Raw genomic sequence first — 24981 nt, forward strand, 5'->3', positions numbered from 1 at the left:
AAACAATGGGGAAAGGATTCCCTATTTAATAAATGGTGCTGGGAAAACTGGCTAGCCATATGTAGAAAGCTGAAACTGGATCCCTTCCTTACACCTTATACAAAAATCAATTCAAGATGGATTAAAGATTTAAACGTTAGACCTAAAACCATAAAAACCCTAGAAGAAAACCTAGGCATTACCATTCAGGACATAGGCATGGGCAAGGACTTCATGTCCAAAACACCGAAAGCAATGGCAACAAAAGACAAAATTGACAAATGGGATCTAATTAAACTAAAGAGCTTCTGCACAGCAAAAGAAACTACCATCAGAGTGAACAGGCAACCTACAAAATGGGAGAAAATTTTCGCAACCTACTCATCTGACAAAGGGCTAATATCCAGAATCTACAATGAACTCAAACAAATTTACAAGAAAAAAACAAACAACCCCATCAAAAAGTGGGCAAAGGACATGAACAGACACTTCTCAAAAGAAGACATTTATGCAGCCAAAAAACACATGAAAAAATGCTCATCATCACTAGCCATCAGAGAAATGCAAATCAAAACCACTATGAGATACCATCTCACACCAGTTAGAATGGCAATCATTAAAAAGTCAGGAAACAACAGGTGCTGGAGAGGATGTGGACAAATAGGAACACTTTTACACTGTTGGTGGGACTGTAAACTCGTTCAACCATTGTGGAAGTCAGTGTGGCGATTCCTCAGGGATCTAGAACTAAAAATACCATTTGACCCAGCCATCCCATTACTGGGTATATACCCAAATGACTATAAATCATGCTGCTATAAAGACACATGCACACGTATGTTTATTGCGGCATTATTCACAATAGCGAAGACTTGGAACCAACCCAAATGTCCAACAATGATAGACTGGATTAAGAAAATGTGGCACATATACACCATGGAATACTATGCAGCCATAAAAAATGATGAGTTCATGTCCTTTGTAGGGACATGGATGAAATTGGAAATCATCATTCTCAGTAAACTATCACAAGAACAAAAAACCAAACACCACATATTCTCACTCATAGGTGGGAATTGAACAATGAGATCACATGGACACAGGAAGGGGAATATCACACTCTGGGGACTGTGGTGGGGTGGGGGGAGGGGGGAGGGATAGCATTGGGAGATATACCTAATGCTAGATGACGAGTTAGTGGGTGCAGCGCACCAGCATGGCACATGTATACATATGTAACTAACCTGCACAATGTGCACATGTACCCTAAAACTTAAAGTACAATAAAAAAAAATGAGAAAAAAAAGAAAAAAAAAAAGATTTTTTGTGTGAAACCTCAAAGCACAGGCAACCAGAGCAGAAATAGACAAATGGGACTATATCAAGTTAAAAGGCTCCTGCACAGCAAAGGAAACAATAAAGTGAAGAGGCAAACCATAGAATGGGAGAAAATATTTGCAGGCTATTCATCTAAGAGATTAATAACCAGAATATATAAGGAGCTCAAATAACTCAATAGCAAAACCGCAAATAATCCAATTATAAAATGGGCAAAGATCTGAATAAACATTTCTCAAAAGAAGACATGTGAGTGGACAACAGGTATATGAAAAAGTGCTCAGTATCACTAATCATCAGAGAAATGCAGACCAAAATCACAACGAGCTATCATCTCAATACAGTTAAAATGGCTTCAAGTGATTCTCCTGCCTTGGCCTCCTGAGTAGCTGGGACTGCAGGCATGTGCCACCGTGCCCGGCTAATTTTTGTAAGAAGAAAGGGTGTGGTAGGTGCAGTGGCTCACGCCTGCAATCACAGCACTTTGGGAGGCAGAGGCAGGAGGATCACATGAGGCCAGGAGTTCGAGACCAGCCTGGCCAACATGGTGAAACCCTGTGTCTACTAAAAATACAAAATTAGCCGGGTGTGGTGGCACACACCTGTAGTCCCAGCTGCTCAGGAGGCTGAGGCAGCAGAATCACTTAAATCCAGGAGGCGGAGGTTGCAGTGAGCTGAGATGGCACCACTGCACTCTAGCCTGGGCAATAGAGCGAGACTCTGTCTCAAAAAACAAAACAAAACAAAAACTGGGTATAACAGAAGCTGGTGAAGATGTGGAGAAAGGGGTACTCTTGTACACTGTTGGTGGGATTGTAAATTAGTTCAGCCACTATGGAAAACGGATGTTTCTCCAAAAGCTAGAAGTTGAAATAGCATATGATCCAGCAATTCACTTCTTGGATATATATCCAAAAGAAAGGAAATCAGTATGTCAAAGAGATACCTGCAGTCCCATGTTTATTGCAGCACTATTCATAATAGCCAAAATTTAGAATCAATTTAAGTACCCATCAATTGATGAATGGGTAAAGAATATGTGGTATATATTGCAGAGATGAACAGAAAACTTCCCCTTCATCCTTGAAAGGTTGACAGAAAAATTAACTGACAAATGGCAGATTAATAAGAGAAAAGGCATAAGAAATGTATTATTAACGTGCACAGGAGAACTACAGAGTGATTACCCAATATCTCAGTGGGGTTAAGAAGCTTATATATGATCTTGAGGTTACAGAAAGATTGGGGTCTTGGATCCTGGCAAAACAAGTTATGGTGGAGAAACAAGTTGTGGGACGGGGAAAAGAGGAATTTTCTTGAGGGCAATACATGATTACTAGGGAGAATGATTGGATCAGGGAACAGAGATTAATTTGTAAATAGTTCTCTTTGGAATTTGAATGTTCCACAATGGAATGTTTTTCAGTGATGAAAAAGAATGTTCTGTTATTTGCAGCAACATGGATGGAACTGGAGGTCATTATGTTGAGTGAAATAAGCCAAGTACAGAAAGACATATATTGCATAGTCTCACTCATATATGGGGGTTTAAAAAGTGGATCTCAAAGATACAGAGTAGATTGGTGGTTACCAGAGGCTGGGAAGGTCACACAGGCTTCAGTGTACTGCACACTGCACAGCTTATTGTAACCTTGACCTCCTGGGCTCAGGCAATCCTTTGTCTCAGCCTCCCAAGTAGCTGGGACCACAGGTGCGTGCCATCATGTCTGGCTAATTTTTTAAATTGTTTGTAGAGATGGGGTCTCCCTATATTGCTCAGGCTGGTCTTGAACTCCTGGGCTCAAGCAATACTCTTCCTTTGGCCTCCCAAAGTGTTGGGATTACAGGCGTGAGCCACCATGCCTGGCTGAGGTTTATTAATAGGTACAAATATACCAGTTAAATAGAATAAATAAGACCTAATGTTTGACAGATTGTTAGGGTGACTATAGTTAACAATCTGTTGTGTATTTCAGAATAGTCAGAAGAGAATAATTTGAATGTTCCTGGCACAAAGAAAAGAAAAATAAATTTAAGATGGTAGATATTCCAGTGACCCTGATTTGATCTTTACATATTACATGAAGGTATCAAATTATCACATGTACCCTGAAAATATGTACAGCTATTATGTATCAATTTTAAAAAGCCATGGGGAGAATCAGGGATTGTTGACCTGATAGGACTTTGATCATTCATCCCTAAGCCATTCATTTTTCAGAGAAGAAAATCGAGACTAACAGAAGAAAGAAAAGGAAATGTTTTGTCTAAGCTCATGTGGTTTGTTTGCAGCAAAGTCAGGCCTAGAACCTAAGTCTTCATGTTCCTACCTTAATATTCTTTTTTTTCTTTCAAAGCTTGTTTATTTTTATTTTTAAATTTTTATTTCAATAGGTTTTTGGGAAACAGGTGGTATTTGCTGACTAAGTTCTTTAGTGGCTATTTCCGAGATTTTCGTGCATCCATCCCCCAGCAGTGTACACCGTACCCAATCCCAATGTGTAGTCTTTTATCCCTCACCCTCTTCCCACTCTTTCCTCCTCTGAGTCTTCAAAGTTCATTGTATCATCCTTTTTTTTTTTTTTTTTTGAGACGGAGTCTCGCTCTGTTGCCCAGGCTGGAGTGCAGTGGTGCTTTCTCGGCTCACTGCAATCTCTGTCTCCCGGATTCACACCATTCTCCTGCCTCAGCCTCCTGAATAGCTGGGACTACAGGCGCCCGCCACCATGCCCGGCTAATTTTTTGTATTTTTAGTAGAGACGGGGTTTCACCATGTTAGCCAGGATGGTCTCGATCTCCTGACCTCATGATCCACCTGCCTCGGCCTCCCAAAGTGCTGGGATTACAGGCGTGAGCCACTGTGCCTGGCCCATTGTATCATTCTTAATGCCTTTGCGTCCTCATAGTTTAGCTCCCACTTATGAGTGAGAACATACTTTTGGCTTTCCATTCCTGAGTTACTTCACTTAGACTAATGATGTCCAATTCCATCCAGATTGCTGCAAATACCATTATTTCATTCCTTTTTATGGTGGAGTAGTATTCCATGGTGTGCGTGTACGTATACATATATATATATATATATATGTATACGTACACACACACCACATTTTCTTTATCCACTTATTGATGAGCATTTGGACTGGTTCCATATTTTTGCTATTGCAAATTGTGCTGCTATAAACATGCGTGTACAAGTATCTTTTTTGTATAGTGACTTCTTTGCCTCTGGGTAGGTACCTGGTAGTGGGATTGCTGGATCCAATGGTAGATGTACTTTTAGTTCTTTAAGGAATCTCCAGTGTTTTCCATAGTGGTTGTACTAGTTTACATTCCCACCAGCAGTGTAAAAGTATTCCCTTTTCACCACATCCATGCCCATATCTATTATTTTTTTTACTTTTTATTATGGTCATTCTTGCAGGGGTGGAGTGATACTGCATTGTGGTTTTGATTTGCATTTCCCTGATCATTAGTGATGTTGAGCATTTTTTTCATGTTTATTGGCCATTCGTATATCTTCTTTTGAGAATTATCTATTATTCATGTCCTTAGCCCACTTCTTTTTTTTTTTTTTTTTTTTTTTTTGAGACAGAGTTTTCACTCTTGTTGCCCAGGCTGGAGTGCAATGGCACAATCTCGGCTCACTGCAACCTCTGCCTCCCGGGTTCAAGCAATTCTCCTGCCTCTGCCTCCCAAGTAGCTGGGATTACAGGCATGTGCCACCATGCCTGGCTAATTTTTTGTGTTTGTTAGAGACAGGGTTTCACCATGTTGGCCAGGCTGGTCTGGCCAACTTCTGACCTCAGGTGACCCACCTGCCTCAGCCTCCCGAAGTGCTGGGATTGTAGACGTCAGCCACTGCACCTGGCCCTTAGCCCACTTTTTGAAGGGATTTTTTTTTTTTTCTTGCTGACTTATTTGAATTCCTTGTAGATTTGGGATATTAGTCCTTTGTCAGATGTGTAGATTATGAAGATTTTCTGCCACTCTGTGGGGTGTCTGTTAATTCTGCTGATTATTTCTTTTGCTGTGCAGAAGCTTTTTAGTTTAATTAAGTCCCATCTATTTATCTTTGTTTTTGTTGCACTTGCTTTTGGGTTCTTTTTCATGAAGTCTTTGCCTAAGCCAATGTCTAGAAGGGTTTTTCCAATGTTATCTTCTAGAACTTTTATGGTATCAGGTCTTAGATTTAAGTCTTTGATTCATCTTGAGGTGATTTTTGTATAAGGTGAGCGATGAGGGTCTAGTTTCATTCTTACTCATGTGACTTGCCAATTATCCCAGCACCATTTGTTGAATAGGGTGTCTTTTCCACACTTTATAGTTTTGTTGTGCTTTGTCCAAGATCAGTCGACTGTAAGTATTTGGCTTTATTTCTGGGTTCTTCATTCTGTTTCATAAGTCTATATGCCTGTTTTTATACTAGTACCATGCTGTTTTGGTGACTGTGGCCTTATAGTATAGTTTGAAGTCAGGTAATGTGATATCTCCAGATTTGTTCTTTTTGCTTAGTTTTGCTTTGGCTATGCAGCTCTTTTTAGGTTCCATATGAATTTTTTGGTTGTTTTTTTCTAGTTCTGTGAGTAATGATGGTGGTATTTTGATGGGAATTGCATTGAATTTGTAGATTGCTTTCGGCAGTATGGTCATTTTCCTAGTGTTGATTCTACCCATCCATGAGCATGGGATGTGTTTCCATTTGTTTGTGTTATCTGTGATTTCTTTCAGCAGTGTTTTGTAGTTTTCCTTGTAGAGGTTTTTCACCTCCTTGGTTAAGTGTATTCCTAAGTATTTTTTAATTTTTTTATTTTTACAGCTACTGTAAAAGCAGTTGAGTTCTTCATTTGCTTCTCAGCTTGGTCGCTGTTGGTGTATAGCAGGGCTACTAATTTGCGTACATTAATTTTGTATCCTAAAACTTTGCTGAATTCATTTACCACTCCTGGGAGCTTTTTGGATGAGTCTTTAGGGTTTTCTAGGTATATGATCATGTCATCAGCAAACACTGACAGTTTGACTTCCTCTTTACCGATTTGAATGCCCTTTATTTCTTTCTCCTGTCTGATTGCTGTGGCTAGGATTTCCAGTACTATGTTGAATAGAAGTGGTGAAAGTGGGCATCCTTGTCCTGTTCTCAGGGTAAATGCTTTCAACTTTTCCTCGTTCAGTATAATGTTGGCTGTGGGTTTGTCAGAGATGGCTTTTATTACCTTAAGTATGTCCCTTCTATGCCAATTCTTTTGAAGAGATGAATAAAATTGATAGACCATTGGTGAGATTAAGCAAGAGAAGAAGAGAGAAGATCCAAATAAGCTCAATTAGAAACGAAATAGGAGATATTACAACTGATACCACAGAAATACAAAAGATAATTCAAGGCTACTTTGAACCCCTTTACACACATAAACTAGAAAACCTAGAGGAGATGGATAAATTCCTGGAAATATACAACCATCCTAAATTAAACCAGGAAGAAATTGAAAGTCTGAACAGATTGAAATGGTAATTAAAAAGTTACCAACAAAAAAAAGTCCAGGACCAGATAGACTCACAGCTGAATTCTATCAGACATTCAAAGAAGAATTGGTACCAATCCTATTGACCCTATTCCAAAAAATAAAGAAGGAATCCTCCCTAAATTATTCTGTGAAGCCAGTATCACCCTAATGCCCAAACCAGGAAACAATATAACAAAAAAATAAAACTACAGATCAATATCTCTGATGAACATAGATACAAAAATTCTCAGTAAAATATTAGCTAACTGAATCCAACAGCATGTCCAAAAAGATAATTCACCATGAACAAGTCGGTTTCATATCAGGGATGCAGGGATGGTTTAACATATGCAAGTAAATAAATGTGATACACCACATAAACAGAATTAAAAATGAAAATCACATGATCATTTCAATAGATGCAGAAAAAACATTTGACAAAATCCAGCACCCCTTTATGATTAAAAACCTACGTTAATATTCCTAAATAGAGGCAACTTCAGACGGGGGAAATGCTTGGTAAATTCTTACTAAATATATGCCCCAAACATGGCAATCTTTTAGCATATATGTTTTGTGGGAGGGAGAAGGGAAGGCATTACAAGTCTCCCTCTGATGATTATCATTTACATTTACAATAGTATTTTAACATTTTCATTCAAAACATCTTGGAAATATTTTTAAGTAAGCAAATAGAAAAAAAGAACTTTTCTGGATACAATTTCATATTGAAACCAGTAATTCACTCTGATGCTGAAAGGTAGGCTTTTGTCTTTTGTTTGTACATTCCTCCTCTCAGGGGAGGGTCACTGAAGACTGTTACCTACTTAGATGATGCCAGGCACTGATCTAAAGCACTTTGCATGCTAACTCATATACTCTTCCCCACAGTACAACAAGGTCATTGCTAATGGTTGTTTCCTTTTTACTTACAGGTAAGCTCAATAGGTAGAATAGGCCAGTTAGTAACCTGCCTTCAGTCACACAGCTAGCAATGGAGGAGCAGGGTTGGAATCCAGGCCATCTTGTGCAGGCAGCCTGCACTCAGTCACTCATTTCACTGCCTCTGTGGTCAGCTGTTTTTCTAGCCTGCTGTACAAATGGTAGGTCTGGACTTTATTCTAGGAGTAGCGTGGTGTAGATTCACAGGCTGTAAATTAATTACCTCCGTGTGGGTTGTTTCCTTTCATTCTGGTGAGCTAGGCCTAATGGTTGTTTTCCTTTTTAACTCAAAGATGGGGAAGCCCCAACAGCAATAAAGGGATTTCCCTAGAGCCTGGTTGCCTTTGCAGATCTGGGCTGGTGAGGTTTTCTCTGCCCCTGCTGAACCGGATGATCATTGCTGGGCTATCTTATGGTACATTTGTCTTGCAGCATTCTCAGGAAGCAGAGGATGCTTCCGACTGATAGGAAACTTTGAGCAAAGGAAAACCTCTCCTGTAGGAACATTTTGAAAGGTCTCTCTCAAAATGCTGGTCTGTAGTGAGAGCTAAATAACTACAGTGTGTACAGCTTTAGGCTCCTGCTTTAGAGCTTGTTGACATGCCTAGCCTTTAGGGACTCAGCTTTGCCGGGCCTCGAAATGAACCCAGGGTAAGGTTTCTATTCAGCCACTATCCTTTTCTGCTGAGTGCATTTCAGGGAGAGGCAGCATTGAGGTAAAGGATCAGGTGCTCTGCAAAATAGCTGTGTGCATGGAAATGCTTAGCAGTTTGCTTCCTGGCCCCAGGGAGATAATTACCTAACTGCTCTCACCTAAGCAATGTCCTAGGAGCCTGCCATGGACATTTAAAATACACGGCTGACCCTGGGGAAATTGATTATTTGGGGGCCTCAGGATTTCTATGCTGGAGACTAAAATTATCAAATTAAATTTGATTTGTTTGGAAAATAGAGCTAAAAACAAAGAAAAACCCTGATATTTCCTCTGTAAAGAAAAAGTCAATTAACTGAACAGATATACAATGTACTTAAACAGGTGTATATTTTATTAGATATCCCTAATACTTCTTAGTTCACAAGGTGAAAGCTAGCAATGACTTTGTTATACCATCTAGCTCACTCTTCCCTTTTAGTTCCTGTGCCTATACCCATCCATCCAGCTTTTTCCCTTGCTTAATTTCAAGATACCCCTCTGCCTGCTTGGCACAAGCCTTCCCATCCCAGTCCAGTTCCATCCACAAGAACTGCACCTGTCATCACAGTCCAGACCTGCCAAGTTAGTCTTATCTGCTAGCAAAGACATGCCCAGCCTCTGCAGGGAGTGTTTATTACAGTGGAGAAAAATCTCTGGATTTTGCTTCGCTTTTGAGAGTGGTAAGGTGGATATGTGCAGAAAATGCTCCCCTTAATTATCTCAAAATGTTGATAGAATGCATACAATGTTGCATTGACATTTATACATAGATTCCTATATCCCTATTAAAATGTGTGTGTATGTATTTCATTGGATATAGGGATCAATACACATTTTAATAGGATACAGGATATGTATATTTGTGTATATGTATATAGATATACATATATGTACATATATGTGTATGTGTGTGTATATATATATATATATATATATATATATATATATATAAAACAGAGGTATTTTTAAGAGGCATCCAGAGCATAATTTTTAAAAGTCAGAATCAAGAACAGGAAATGGAGAAAATCAGAATGGTAAATAAAATAATTAATTCATGGATTAAATGTAAAAGAAGTGTGTTTTTGGGAAAGTGGTAGCAGATGACGATTGAATAGGAATGAGTTATAACAAAAGATCTATTTATTGAGTTACCACTCCATGCCAGGTGTACTATATTAAGCACTTTGCATATATTATTTCATTTAGTTCTGATTGAAATTCTGAGTGGTGGGTATGACCAGTGTCTTTATATTGCTAAGTGAAAACAGACACAAAGTTTAAATAATTTGGCCAAGGTTATATAGCAGTTAAATCATGAGATTTGAACCCAGATCTCTCTGACCTTGCCTTCCATCACCTCTTATTCAAAAGTAAAGGAGCGGAGTTGAAGATTGCTATGTCTCCTTTCATTCCTTTTTCATCCATCTCAAGAAGTTGAACAGCACTCATGTAGCACTTTAATTGATAGGCATATGGATCACCCAAAATAATGGTGATTCTGGAACGAAGAGTGGAAAAAGACACAGGGAAACTTGATTAGAAGGGCTCTTGGGGGATTGGGGTGGGAAGCAGCCCATAAATGTCAAGCTGCATCATCTCTGAAGCACCTTGTCTCTTGACTCTAGAATAAAGAATGAGAGAGATGCTGTGAGGGCCAGATGGCTGGGGAGCCTGCAGACAATGAGAGGAAATAGGCTCATTTAACCTTGTCAGATTACAGCTTCTTGTGTTCACCACGGAAGTAAATGATCTTCTGCAGGGGACCCTGTGTCAGGCAAAGAAAGTAGATTGATACCTCTCGTGGACTGACTGTGGATTTCAGCATTTGGGTAGAACAGATTAATGATAAGATATGGCAGAAGTGAAGAAGGTGAATGAGCTAATGGCGGATAAAGGGACAAAACTGCCATTTTGGCTTTTTCAGCTTGCATTTCAGCACAAATTGAGAGACTTGAAAGTCATGTAGTTGCAGTGCTGAGGCAGGAATGCTCAGAAGCAATCCACTTTAAATCAGTAAAGACCTAAGGACTAGGCATTCAGAAAACTTGTGACTTACCTACGAAACTTTGCTAGGTAAGGATGGAGTGAAGACTAGAATTTAAATTTCCACCACTCTGCCCTAGCATCATTCTGCCTCTCATAAGGTTTGCCTGGGAAGGTGGATAGCAGCAGGGTGTAGCGGTTGATATTTTCATTTTAACAGACACACAGAAGTGGGTCAGGTAGATAAGAAGGAGAGAGTGGGGAGAGGGAAAGAGAAAAGAAAAAGGAAAAGAAAGAGGGAAGAGGAAGACTGCGACCTTCTTTGGAGGAAACATTTTTTCTTTTTCTAATAGGCCATGGGTTAGGCCAGATTTGTCCAGCCTAGACATAGACCAATGCTTAGCACATTTATCATTATATTTCATTTGTGTGATCTTTTATTGTCTTCTTCCTCTTTAGAATAGAAGCATCACAAAGGCAGGAACCATATCTGTGTTTTTGTGTGCTACTGTACATGAAATGCCAGGGTAAATACTTAGAAAATATTTGTCAAATGCACATAAGATCCAAGGAATGAATGAATGAACTGACTGCATCAGAATTATCTGGGAGCTTGTTTAAAATGATAGATTCTGAGCACCACCCAGACCAACTGAATTAGAATCTCTAGAGGAGGGACCTAGAGGACAGCTGGCAGGGCTTGAGATGAATGACACAGGCTGGCTTTTCCCAATTCTCAGTGGTCTCCAGGGCTTTGTTCAGGAGAGTTACCCTCCCTTTTAGGCCATAGTAGTTAATGCTGCAGTGGAAAATCTCATCCTGTGAACTTAGAGACACTGAGGTGGGGATGGACCATTGGCTGTTGACCTTGAAGAGAGCCTTACTTCCCTGTGTTTTCTTAAAGTCTTGGCAACAGGTGGCCACAAAGGCGGGTGGAAGGGCAGAATGCCAGTTTACATAGCCCCTGCAACTGTTGAGGGGAACAGGTGGCTGAGGAGGGATTGGCTGAGATCTAGGAAGCAGGAGGCCAAGACCCACTCAGTTGCTATTCTATATTCCTAAACAAAATATACAGAAACCAAGAATGTAAAAAAAAAAAAGTTTGATCTGTCATGAGGAATTAGGAAGGACTTTGAAAGAGTCAATATGGTAAAAAGAATATACTTTAGGATCAAAAAAGAAACTAAAAATGTTACAGGTATTACTGTAACACATGCCAACTGCCTGGGTTTATCTTCTTAAGCCCAGATAATCCCTTTTGCCAAAAAAAAAAAAAAACTGTTTACCACCAGATATATTTTTGAAGACTTGGAGCAGGTGTTGATTTGGCAATCTTTCTATCTAGGAGTAGACTGCCATAAAGTTTCGTATTCCTTCTTCAGTCTCTACCATCACTGTATCTATCCTCCTGTGACATCATTGTCTACTTTAATTCTTAAGAAGCACTTAGCCAGTTTCAAGCTTTGACATCTTTCTGTTTCCCATGGGTTTAATGGTGTTGGTGTGGAATTACTAAGCTTTTGCTGTGTGGAAATCTGGAGGCATTTTTGAGTGTGATAATAGGGCGTAGGGAAATTCCTGACACATGAAGTGTTTTATGTATAGAATATGCAGTTCAAAAGAAGAGGAGGACTTATTGGATAGGAAGAATCTAGGCATCTTGAACAAAGAGTCTACTTTTAGGTCTGCAAGATTGATGGAAAGGCCTTGTTTATTGTTCCTTTGTCTGATTTTTGTTCGCTGCAGGTAAACATGAGACAAGTTTGAAGCTTAGGCCAGCTGGAAACCTGGGTCTCTGCCCCCAGCTCCCAGCCCCAGTGCTCCTTGGTTATCCTTTCTGCTTCTGTCAAATAATAATGAAGGAGCTCACTGGGCATTGGTAACTGGGTCCTTGCCAAATGGATCTTTGTTTTAAATATGATCTGGGCCCTGAGTATAGCTTCTGGCCCTTCTGCCTTGTAAGATATAGGTCCAAACCACTTCCTCAGCCCTCTCATTCCCAATTCCATCCCCACATCTCTTATTCCCAGAAGATAAACCTAACCTGCACCTCCACTGAGATCAGTGTCACCCAGTTTTTATCCAGTTATTGCCTTCTAACCTGGGAAACAGCTCATATCACACTCTACTTTCCAAAATAGAATGTCTCCCCCTATTCATTCTTCTTTCTCTTTCTTCCTATCTTAGAGCAAGAAGTGAGAAGTGGTAGGTTCCTTTTTTTTTTTTTTTTTTTTTTTTTTTTTGAGACAGAGTCTAACTCTGTCACCCAGGCTGGAGTACAGCCCCGCGATCTCAGCTCATTGCAACTTCCGTCTCCCAGGTTCAAGCAATTCTCCTGCCTCAGCCACCCGAGTAGCTGGGATGACAGGCACCCATCACCACGCCTGGCTAATTTTTATATTTTTGTAGAGATGAGGTTTCACTATGTTGGCCAGGCTGGTCTCGAACTCCTGACCTCAGGTGATCTGCCCGCCTTGGCCTCCCAAAGTGTTGCGATTACAGGCATGAGCCACCGCGCCCAGCCGGTAGGTTACTTTTTAAAGGCAGAATGGACTTGGCATCATGTCTCTGGGTAATTTGTACTCTTTCCCACCATCAGTTTCTCTCTTTCCACTGGATTTTTTTCCCCTAACACAAACATGTGTGAAACTCTCTTTTTCATAAAAAACAAAATGAACACAAAACCTTTTATTGATCCCACTGTTGATTTAGACAATCTCCCGTTACATCAACCAGGCCAGCCCTTATCATCCACCCAGTCAACCTTCCAAATATCCTTCCATTCAGTCTTCTAGTCATCCCTCCCTTTCTCTCTCCATCTCTTCATCCAACATCAACTGAATGCTTACAGTGATCTTATTTTACACATTAGAAAACTAAGCCCCAAGGAATCAAGAAAAGCAACCAAGGTCACATAGCCCAGCTATCTAGTTTAAAGGGGTTTTGCCTTTAAACTAAATGGTGAGGTTCCTGTTGACTTCCTAAATCCCAAACCAGCTTGATACTTTTTAGTTCTCGTCTTACTTGACCCTCTCAGGGGCAGAGCATCAACAGGAAAAAAGCACAGGAGAGGTTAAGTTTTTAAGACTATGAAATGCATATTTATATTTTAATTTTTTGGTTATTTGTCAGACCAAAAACTGTTTTGTTCCACTGTGACAGGCCCACTGAGCTACTAGCATGTCCAAGAAGTGCTTTTAAAATCTAAATTTGTTTATGAGAGCTTTGCTGTTTACATTGTAGGTATGCACCAGGGAAAAGAATTCAAAGTGACACCAAATATGTGCGCATTAAATAACACCATCTGCCCATTTGGATCTGTGCAGCTCTTTTAAAATACTGTGAGGTGCTCGCCCAAAGCCTGACATGTTTCAGGATAAGGGAAAGATTTTTATGTTAAGACCCTACATGAAGACACTGTTTGAAGTTTCAGAAGGCTTTCAGTTCTTCCCTTCTTTCTTTCCTAGTTGTTCATTCAATATTTATTAGAAGGACGGGGTCCTTTTTTATTCTAGTGCCCCCTCTACACAGCAGAGGTCCATCTTTATACTTATGTTCTCTGTACACAGCAGGGGCTGTACTATTGCAGTGATATGACAGACCTGAGAAGGCCCTCCTTTTCCTCCCCAAGCAGCTGCACGAATAACCCAGTCTTTACTGAGGTCTATTATTACCGCATTAGAAATACTGGGTGGAAGGTCTATCACCTATTACAAAGCAAATGTCCAGTTAATATGAATCATTTTTTACCTTAGGATGAATAATCTGGTCCCATTTGATAGACTACTACTTCTGAATTGGTTTTTATAACTAGGAAAGCACAGAGGGACAGTGTCAGAGGGCACTTGGAAGTAAAGATTTGAAAAAAGGAATGATAGGCTACATCTGTCTGTTTACATGAAGCGAGGGAACTATAAAGTCTTGATATAGGGCCTTGGTAAGATAGTGACAGAGAGTAGGGGCTTTAGGCTAAGTGACTATTTAATTAGCTCTGTGACTTTGGTCAGGTCATTGTAACTTGATGGGTAGTTCTCATTCTGCATCTGTAAGTGGACTCTACATAGTCCTTTAAGGTCCTTTTTAGCGCTGACACTTTATGGTTCTGCTGGAAGAACTGAGAAATCTGAAGAAACCCAGGGTTTGTGTGTGTGTGATGGGTACAGGCATGCCAGGAGCCTGTGAGAGGTATTATGGATCTGTGACATAGACTTGTAGTGGCAGGGGCTAAGTCTGTAATCCTGGAGCACCGCTTGTGATTGGTGTGGAACATGTAGTGCTGTGTGGAATCAATGAACTAAGGACTGGCAGGTACTCCAGCAGCACAATATAGAAAGCAGAAAAATGACTTGGGGCACAGAATTTTCTGGGTCCTTTGGAGTCTTCTCTTCTAATAAAGGCAAAGCCATGAATCTGTTGAGGGCCTTGTTGAGTGGTCAGGATTGTACAGTGAGCAGTACCCTTCGTCATGATGATTTACAGTACTTTCTACCAACTGTCTAGTAACAGGCAAAATGCTGTAGTAACCTGAATTATAGACTGGCATAAAGCGGGGTGCCTCATGGCAGCATGTGAGGTGTGCTGCCCATGGGAGGGATGTGCATCATTAACATAGTAAATGGCAGCTTTGCTATTACTTTTGAAAACCAACTGCAGCAGGCACCGACTTAGGTGTTTTACATGGGGTTAGTATGAAAATTCAGGACCCTTGAGATAAATAACAAATATGATTTCCACTTACAGTTGAAGAAACCGACGTTCAGATAATAACTCACCTGGGGTTATAGACTCCCTTCTAGATCCATGGTGTGTAAATTTATCATTCCTGAGCTTTCTTTTATGCAAAATCCCACTCCTAGTCATTCCAAATGTTACAGATTAGTCTTGTCCTTTCTTAACTTGATCGTATATTCCCCCCTCTCTGCCCAGAGAAAATACTTGGATGTTTTAACATGTGATAATTCACGATAGGTTGAGCACTTTAAAAATTTGAAAATCTGAAATCTTAACTGCTCCAAAATCTGAAACTTTTTGAGTGCTGACCTGACACTCAAAGGAAGTGCTCACAGGAGCATTTTGGATTTTGGATTTTTGGATTAGGGATGCTCAGCCAGTGTGATACACATATTCCAAAATCTGAAAATATTCAAAATCCAAAACATTTCTGGTTCCAAGCATTTCATTTAAGGGATACTCAACCTATAGTCAAAAAGAGTAACTCCCTGGGATTAAATCAAGGCGTCCTATTATAGGATTGGAAACATTTCATTTGATTGATACTTCCTTCTGGTCATTCATAAATGCTCCTTATATCTTTTTAGAAATCTTTAATAGAACAAAACAGGGAAAACATCAGTTTTAAAATTATATCCCAAAGTCCGTTCCAGGGTAGATAATCTTGTTTTTATGGAATAAGTAAGGGTAAAAGTAATTCTATGTTAATTGCACATTTTATGTTATAAAAATGTAGCTATCCTATGAGACTCTGGGATATGATTGATTCTTAAATTTCTTCTGTGGAATGATTTGTGACTGCCTAAGGAAACCCCCAATCAGGGAGGAGAGAAAAAGATGGGGGAGAGAACTGCTTTGAGCAGTGGTAGGAAGTGTTCACTGTAGAGAGGCAGAGATCCCAGGTAAGAAGGGTTGGGGGAGGTCACTTGCTTTTCCAGTGCTTAGGAGGTCCTGACTTCAATCTAATCATGTAAGCATCATTGTTCTTTCATTACTGAAAGTTACTTCTTTTCCCTTTTGTAATTCACAGTACATAACAATTAGTAGGCTTGTGAACTAGGAAACATTAATGGTGTACAACAGATGCTTGTGTTTATAGAGCACTTCTCTGCAAGTGGAATAATGCTGAACCTCAGTGGCTGGGTGCTATCCATGTGGGAAATGGGATACAGCTCATTCTTTTGTTCTGTAAAACCAGTATTTCCTTAAGGAGGTCTTACCAAGCACCCCCACTCCTTCCTGCCCCACCTCTACCCCGATTTTGCTCTTAAGCATTTTACAGAGGTATGGTTTTTATCAGAATATAAAGTGCAAAGAACTGGAATATTTCATAAGCCGTATTTCAAAAACTGACTTATTTATATACATTTCTGGAATTGTCTTTCAGCTATGGTGATTTTGTTATTTGAATATTATATATAAATTTGGAGAAAAGTTATATTGAGCAGTTCTTAACAGTGTTGTTTTATCCATGATTGATGTTATAGTTTTTTGAAGCCAGTATTAAGCAGAGAAAACCACACTGAGAATTTTAAATGTTATTATTAATTTTACTAAAACCTAATTTTTAGAATAAACAGTTTTTGAAATAAAATGTACTTAAGGTGGAATTAGTAAATGTAACATGTTTTGTGGGCATGTGTACAGAAGTCGTAAATGATAACAGGGACCATAAACACGCTTATTTTTCTGTTCTAGATATTTGAATGGTGGTATTTTCGCAAATATGGAACTTCATTCATTGAACAAGTCTCAGTAAGCCACTTGCGCCCCCTTCTGGGAGGGGTTGACAACAACTCTTCCAACAATTCTAATTCCAGTAACGGGGACTCAGATTCCAATAGGCAAAGTGTCTCAGGTATGGAATTTCCTTCAGTTTGCAATATATTTGCTTACTGTTACTAAATTATTATTGTTACTCATACTAAGAGAGTAAGAATGTTGTTAAACATTAGGCTTCAGAGAAAAATGCAGTTCATTTTCCCAAGGAGTTGACAACCTGTATCAGAGAGGGAGGGTATAAACATCCTAGGGAAAGGAAATGCTTATCTTATTAATTTTACCCTCCTTTTTTTTTATGTGAGAGACTTGCTCTGTCACCCAGGCTGGAGTGCAGTGGCATGATCTCGGCTCACTGCAGTCTTCACCTCTTACGCTCGGGTGATCCTCCTACCTCTCAGCCTAGCAAGTAGCTGAGACGACAGGTGTGCACCACCATGCCTGGCTAATTTTTGTATCTTTTGTAGAGATGGGCTTTCGCTATGTTGTCTAGGCTGGTCTCAAACTCCTGGGCTCAAGTAATCTGCCCGCCTTGGCCTTCCAAAGTGCTGGGACTACAGGTGTGAGCCACTGTGCCGAGCTAATGTTATTTTTTCCCATTTGACTTAACCAATGGTCATTTAGGTCAGTGTTCCCAACCTGATGCTATAGCTTCCTTGTCCATAGTTTCTCAGACCTCAGTGAATAGATTCATTTTCTTCTATGATAATTGCAGAATCTTGTGTCTAACTAGATCTGATCACATCACTCCTCTGCTTAAAAGGTATCATTGGTTCCCATTCCACTGAAGATAAGGCCCAGGTTCCAGTTTCCTTAGCACAGCATGAGCTGCTTGGCAACTTTGGCTTCTGCCACAATCCAGTCCCTTTCCCATATGTCCTGTTTTCTAGTCACATGAAGCCAGTTTTTATTTCTTGAACATGCCATGTTTCTCATGACACTCTGCCTACAAGTCTCCCTTTTCCCTTATTCATCCATCCAAATCACTATCCAAATCAAATGTCACCTCCTGGGAAGCCTTCTCTGATAGTCTGTACACTATCTCTCTACTTCTGTTAATCTTTAATATTTTTACCTTTAGCAACACATCAAATTACATTGTAATTTTTAAGGTATGGCTTTATTGTAGTATCTCTAGCATCTTGCAGTGTCTACTATTTCTTTGAAACAAAGCTGCTGTTACAGCACTAAGAATAGCATCAACATTTATGTAAAGAATAAGGCTTAATCAAGGCATCCACTAAGAGAGACAGCAAAATAACAGGGACAATGGGAAGGGTATGAACTCTTCATTGCATTGAGAAATGATATCAAGAGATTTAGATCAAGTAGAGACAGAAGGGAAACTTCAATGAAAATATAAATATATTCACTATAAAAAATGATCTCTAATGAGGATGGTTTCTGTTTTCAATTTGTTAATTTTCTACAATGTTCTTTGTCATTCAAAGGCTGTAGTGACTCAAGTCAGACAAGAGCACAATTAATCTGTGGGATATTCACAGCACATGCACAGTGGTAACAGTTATCCATCACTGCTCATGCCTGGTGACTGAATGATCAAGATTCCTCATTAGAATAATAAATAGCATTTATTATACTAGCTGGATAAAGTAATGTTTTGCTTTGGTGAGGTCTCTTTTCCTTTCAGAGGGTGGATGAGTTTACAACGTCTCAGACAATTTTGTTACCTGGCTGAGCAATGCCATCTTTTATATGTATACCCTTTAGGATAAAATAAATTGTACCAAGAGGTGCCCAGTACTACTCATAGCTGGCTGGCAGAGTCTATTAAAAGAGTATTGACTTAAAATCTGGAACAAAATTTATGTATACACTGATCCTTGATTCTTATAACCTGGTTAGACAGTTATGAAATGTGGATGGGTTATTCTAGAGAGGAAGCAAAAAAACTAATGTGGCTTTTTAAATTTCTTCTTTATCCTTCATGTTTTAGAACTGGTGGCTCTCTCCTTAAAGGAGCAAACTACTTTTCCCAGCTTAGGTCAGGATCTCCTCCTTTGTTTTCCTTAGATTTGTATGTTTTCCTCATGCAACCAGAGCACTTACCACTTTGTCTCCTTCAATAGACAGAGTTTTCCATGGGGATAAGAACTTTGCCTTTAAAAAAATCATATTCTTAAAAACCTATACAAGACCAGGTTCATAAGAAGTACTTAGAAAATGTTTACTGAGGTGACAAAGAGACTGAGCTAGGAAATTCTTCCCACCTGTTTTATAAGAGGAGAAAGTACAGGCCTTGCATGCACTCATGCATTGATTCATTGAGTTTCAAAGAAATAGGACACTACAAGAAGCTAGAAATAAAGCCGTGCCTTAAAAATTATAATGCAATTTTGTAAGTGTTGCTGAAGGTAAAAATATTAAAGATTAATGGAAGTAGACAGACAGTGTACAGACTATCAGAGAAGGCTTCCCAGGAGGTGACATTTGATTTAGATAGTGATTTGGATGGATGAATAAGGGAAAAGGGAGACTTGTAGGCAGAGCATCATGAGAAACATGGCATGTTCGAGAAATAAAAGTTGGCTTCATGTGACTAGAAAACAGGACATATGGGAAAGGGACTGGATTGTGGCAGAAGCCAAAGTTGCCAAGCAGCTCATGCTGTGCTAAGGAAACTGGAACCTGGGACTTATCTTCAGTGGAATGGGAACCAATGATACTTTTTAAACAGAGGAGTGATGTGATCAGATCTAGTTAGACACAAGGTTCTGCAATTATCATGGAAGAAATGAATTCATTCACTGAGGATAACCTGTGGAAATTCTTACTTTTGTTTGTATTTTTTACTTGGCTAAGACTGAGCTTTTGGATATTATTACTAGTTCAATGATAATATTATCTACTAGTATTCATTTAATATTAATATCTACTAGTATTTACTGAGTGCCTACTATGCATTCTGTATTTCCATTCATTTCTTGTATAATAGATAACAGCATTTATTTTCTGGTATCTTAACAGTGTTCAAATAGTTATCCTTAGAAAAATGGAAATTAACTTGTCTTAAGTATATTTAGGTCTCCATCTGCCCACTTCTTGACATTTGGGCTTCTGATATTTGGCTGACTCAGCTAAACAAACATGTATGCTAGTTTGGAAGTGCCAGATACCACTGGAATAATACCATTGCTGTTTCTGTTTTTTTGTGGTGATTTTGATTTTTGAATAAGAAAAATACTAAAAAGGTACATTAGGTACATTGTCTGAATTTATTTCTACTTTTAATCACTTTCTATTTCATAGTCTCATTTCAAATGCTAAGTATCAAGAAGGTCCAAAGCTGAGGGTTATTAGTGTATTTTCTTAAACTTGTTTACAAATTCCCATTGCCTTCATAATAATAAAATGACTATTGCCTTAATAACAGAAGGGTGAATCTATTGATTTTCTTGGAGCATCATAAGATGGCCCTTTGCTGAATTGTACATGAAATATAACATGGCTCACAAAGTCTCATGGATGTTGGCAAAGGCAGTGTAATGGTATTTTATTGATTATTTGAGAAAATCATTGAAAAAAGTAAGAATAAATGGGAAATATCAGTTATAAACATTGTTCTATATGAAAAGTCAGTGTAGCTCTTTCCTTAAGGAATAATTTGTTTTGAATAAAAGCTGAAAAACATGGCCTACCTAAGAACGACTTGGGATGGGGGTGGTGGAGTGAGGAGTGAGAAAGGTTGTTATGGTTACAGGCAGATTGTGCATATATTTTTAAACTTCTGGATTTGTACAAAGTGGCCTGAATGCAGACTTGCTCACAATTTGCAGTGATCTTTATCTGCGGGCCAGTGGAGAAATGTAGTTAATTATACAGTTTCTTACTTCAGTCAAACTTCAGATTGTTTGGCTGAAGTTAGCATTTGTGTCCATTCCACTGGTTTTGCTTTATTTGGGAGCTAAACTGCTGTTTTCCTCTCAGATATGCAGTTTCTGATAAACCCTGCTTATATATTCTGCCACATCACCATGTTTCTCACTACCATTTCTTAATTCAGCTTAGTTTATGAGCTGATGATAAATAGGCATTTAAAAGGGCCCAGTAACATTCTGAATTTGAGTTTATAGGAACATCTGTTTGATAATTTGCCTTGTTCTCAAATAAGATGCCATAAAGACAAAGGTTTGCAGTGTTTACCTTCTTCAGGATAATGGGAAAAGTGGAGAGTGCTCTGTCACATGAAAAATATCCCTGCCAAAGTCAAGTTTAAATTCTCTGAGATACTTTAATAGCCTCTTGCATAGAATTGGATATTTAAACAAACTGGATAGTCACTTGGCTTCCTGTTACGAATCATCTCCTTTTAATCTTCATAAGTATATATGTATATTCCAAATTCTAAATAATTTTAATAATTCTATATAAATGTATATATTCTAAATTCTGAATTAAATTTTATTACATGGCCAGAAGCAATTTAAGTGCTGATTAAATTCAGATAATAAAGAAAAACAATGGCGATGTAGAAATTTAGGTAGAGTAAAAAAAATATATTCAAGACTTCGTTGGTCCCAAATTTTCATAGCACTAGAACAAATAATTTTATCGATAAGAAGCCATTTGGTTCCAATAATAATAACTAACACTCTTAGTGTCTGCTATCATCTTTATATGATATTGTCTCTTGTAATCCTCACAATAGCCCCAGGAAGCAGATATTATTATTATCTCTCTTTTATAGTTAAGGGAGCTGAGGTATAACAAGGTGAAGTAATCTGTCCAGGGTCACATGGCGGATAACCTGGGTAGTCTTACTTCACAATCCAAGTTCTTAAGCACTTTAAAAAATTGAATTGACCTTGTCCAGAACCTCTATGAGGTGTATAAACCAAGATTAACATAATTATTAAGCAATTAAAATAATAATTTTAGTAAAATTCTGTACTGCAGTGGATGACATTATTTCTGAAGTGACATTAACCTAACTTACTGTAGGAACAGTTCAGTGGCAGGATTGCCAGTGGTTGACAGCTCGGGCTCTGGGGTCAGACAGATGTGGTCCTAATCTTCTGTGTGTGACCTTGGGCAAGTTGTTTAACTTTGCTATGTCTTAGTATCTTAATCTGCAAACATGGGAATAGCAGTAATGTCTACTGCATAAAGTCATTTCAGCATTAAATGAGGTCATGTGGAAATGTCAGGTCAGAGGACAGCCATTTGGCAGTGTGCCCAGATGAGCTGATTTCTCTACAAATATGATTGTGGAGAATGGCAGTCACTTGGAGGTATGGCTTTGTGGTCAGCCGGGCTTACTCACTAGCTGAGTGACTGTTTATATCCAGGCCATTCAGTGCTTTCATTTCAAATATATCCCTCAGCAAAACTGCAAAATGCTACATGTCAAGGACCTTTCGGGCTGCTCTCTAATAGTCTCAATGAGGGTAAACTCAACAAAATCTAATGGATGTGTTAAAAGTGATTATCTTAGCCAGTGTTTTTCACATCTTTTTAAAATCCTTTGACACTAAAATTTGTGCTCTAGTACAAATTAGGTCTCCAGTTAAATGATGATAATACCTAAAATAGTTTTAGTAGCTAGTGAACACTTACTTAGTAAAGTTATTTCATAATTTCCACATTATTTGGTAGGGTTGGTTGGCTTAGGTGAAAAATGACCAATGAGAAGTGCATGACAGATGCTGTTACAGATTTAACCATCTCGACAGTATTCTTGAAGAAAGTGGTACATTATCTTGAATAGCAGGCCAAAATAATGGTCTTAAAATTCACATTTACTTATATATTTTGTTATTTCATAAAGAATTTGAGATAGTAACATATTTGTTGAATTGAAAGCTACCTACATATTTTTGTGCCTTTACTTCTAATCATTGTTTCAAAATAACATTTTGAAGTTACGAAACAGGTAAAGCTTAATTATTTAAGAATATGGATATTTTTACTCATAATGATTGCTTTAAATTGATCTGAATAATGTAGAGAATTGGGTATTCATTTCTGAGATATCAAAGCTAATAAACATATGCACAATCACTTGTCAGGAATTGACTGGCTTGGGGTTAATTTTATAATACAAGCCAATGAAACTTTAGCTAGCACCCTTTTCTGTTGTACTTTGAAACTAAAGTGTTTAAAAGTGTTAAAAAGTTCCTAATGTTTTTCCAGGGGAGTTTTTAAAAATTGTTTCTTTAGTGAAAAATCTAACTGATGGATTCACAATATTTCCAAAATATGATGTTGCAGGGTTTAACAGGTTTGTTGCATGTAATGGATAAGAGTCGGGCAGTCTGGACACCAGGCCTTAATCTCATTTACCATAGACCTTAGGGAAATTAGCTTTTCTGTACTTTTTACTTATGTAAAAAGGGTGTAATATATACCCCTAACTAATGTATGTAAGGAATGTAGATAAATCGAGCTTTAAGCCCCTTTACAGAAAGGATCCATGAAAATCAAGCTCATAGCAACAACAAAAGTTACTGCTACTACTGTTTGTAATAACATTGTCATGCTTATCCATACTTTAGATTCTGGGAAGATGTGGTAACTTTTTAGTATAAGAAACCTTTCTGGGCCATGAATTAGCAATTTATAACTTTTGAAGTCCCCATGACTAGGGATTTTCTATCTTTTTTTTAATTTTAGAAAAAAGTTTTCAGAGTTAAATTGGGTGTAGAATAATATTTTCTTTCTGTGTGATTAAAAGCCCTGTGACTATAGAGGCTTTTTTTTTTGTTTTATGAGAACTGAGTTCTCTTCTCTTGAGTATTGTGACAAAGGGAAAAGTCTGTGGTTCTCTCAGAATATTTATTCCCTCTGTAGAGCTTCTTCAGGTGGGTGCCAGTTAGTTCAATACCCTTTTCACTTTTCTGCCAAGGCTAAATGTTCCTCTAAGACATAAGCTATTATCTTTTTTTGTAACCCATGGCCTAATTGAGAGATTAATGCATAATTACCCACTCAATACATGTTTAAACCACACAGTCTTATGAGTGATGGGGTGGGCATTGCAGAAGAGTAGAAGAGTATGAAAAGACATGAAATAAGTAAGTATGATTGTGATGGAAGGTTTTAGTAGGGAATAGTGAGAGGGAGGGCTGAAAAAAAGGATTAGAGCTTGCTTTTAGAAGTACTTAGCTGTAGATAGTAAACATTATTCTTTAGGTTCTTTGTCTCTCACAAAGAAGCTTGTAATGATATCATTATGACAAAGTAGGGAATCTCTTCAGCAGACTTTGGGAACTAAGCAAGTGCTATTCAATATTTGCTGCTGCCCTTTTTCTTGAATTTCATTCTTGCATGTGTGCTAAGGATGGAACATTTCTGTCAGCACTTGTGAGTAGAGACTGCACTGTGAATTGCTGCATATGGAACTATAGAGAGCATGTTTGTTGTATCAAGGGCATATTTTTAACTATATTATTAATGATATTAGCAAGTTCATGATGAAGTCCCAATCAACTTCTAGTGCATCTTGAGGGCATTAAAATTGTTGATGTTAATGGAGAATGGAAAATTCCTTTTTGGAATTTTAAATCTGGAGGTAAAATTTTAAATCTGATTTGAAATAAGGAATTTATTCCTTAAAGGAACACGTAAGAAACTCTTACCCTCTAGAGATCTAAGTACTTCCTGACTTAAATCTTCATATTCTAATATGCTTGGCATTTACATCCTTTGTCTCTATCACTAAACCATCACGCAGCCTGATATTTATGAGGTATGTTCCCTAGAGTGATTCTAGACTGAGTTTTTGCAGTCAAGATAAGATTATGGAACAGAGGGACAAAGAAGAAATTAACATAGCTGTGGCCTAATTTTAAAGCACAACTTTGACATGTGCTAATGTGTGACCTCTAGTTTGCTTGTTTCTTAAAAGAAAAATATACCTGTCTTGCACCTTCAATTTAAAGGGCGTAACTAATGAAGACATTTCTTAGATACTTCTTCATTACATGTTTTATTCTCACTTAGAACAGTTTACATCTGTTACAATTACTTAGATCCTTTTTTCTAAGTTTTAGGGATAGTTAAACTGAATGCAGC

At 38.3% G+C, this 24981-nt stretch overlaps 1 protein-coding gene and 1 long non-coding RNA gene across 16 annotated transcripts in view; one reads left to right on the forward strand and one right to left on the reverse strand.

The window, feature by feature from the left end:
- The window catches only part of ST7 (suppression of tumorigenicity 7), a 277197-nt gene that overhangs the window by 150433 nt on the left and 101783 nt on the right, over positions 1–24981 (forward strand). For 14 of the 15 annotated variants that reach the window (XM_031012996.3, XM_055347479.2, XM_031012997.3 and 11 more), the window contains one exon: positions 16867–17026. The exons of the other annotated variant lie outside the window; for it this stretch is intronic. In XM_031012996.3, the coding sequence (XP_030868856.1) occupies positions 16867–17026 (160 nt within the window). The remainder of the gene's footprint in view (positions 1–16866; positions 17027–24981) is intronic. 15 annotated transcript variants of the gene reach the window in all.
- The window catches only part of LOC129523796 (uncharacterized), a 61689-nt gene that overhangs the window by 20180 nt on the left and 16528 nt on the right, over positions 1–24981 (reverse strand). The gene's annotated exons all lie outside the window — the stretch shown is intronic.

The sequence above is a fragment of the Gorilla gorilla genome, chromosome 6 (assembly GCF_029281585.2).
Source record: "Gorilla gorilla gorilla isolate KB3781 chromosome 6, NHGRI_mGorGor1-v2.1_pri, whole genome shotgun sequence".
Classification (NCBI taxonomy): domain Eukaryota; kingdom Metazoa; phylum Chordata; class Mammalia; order Primates; family Hominidae; genus Gorilla; species Gorilla gorilla.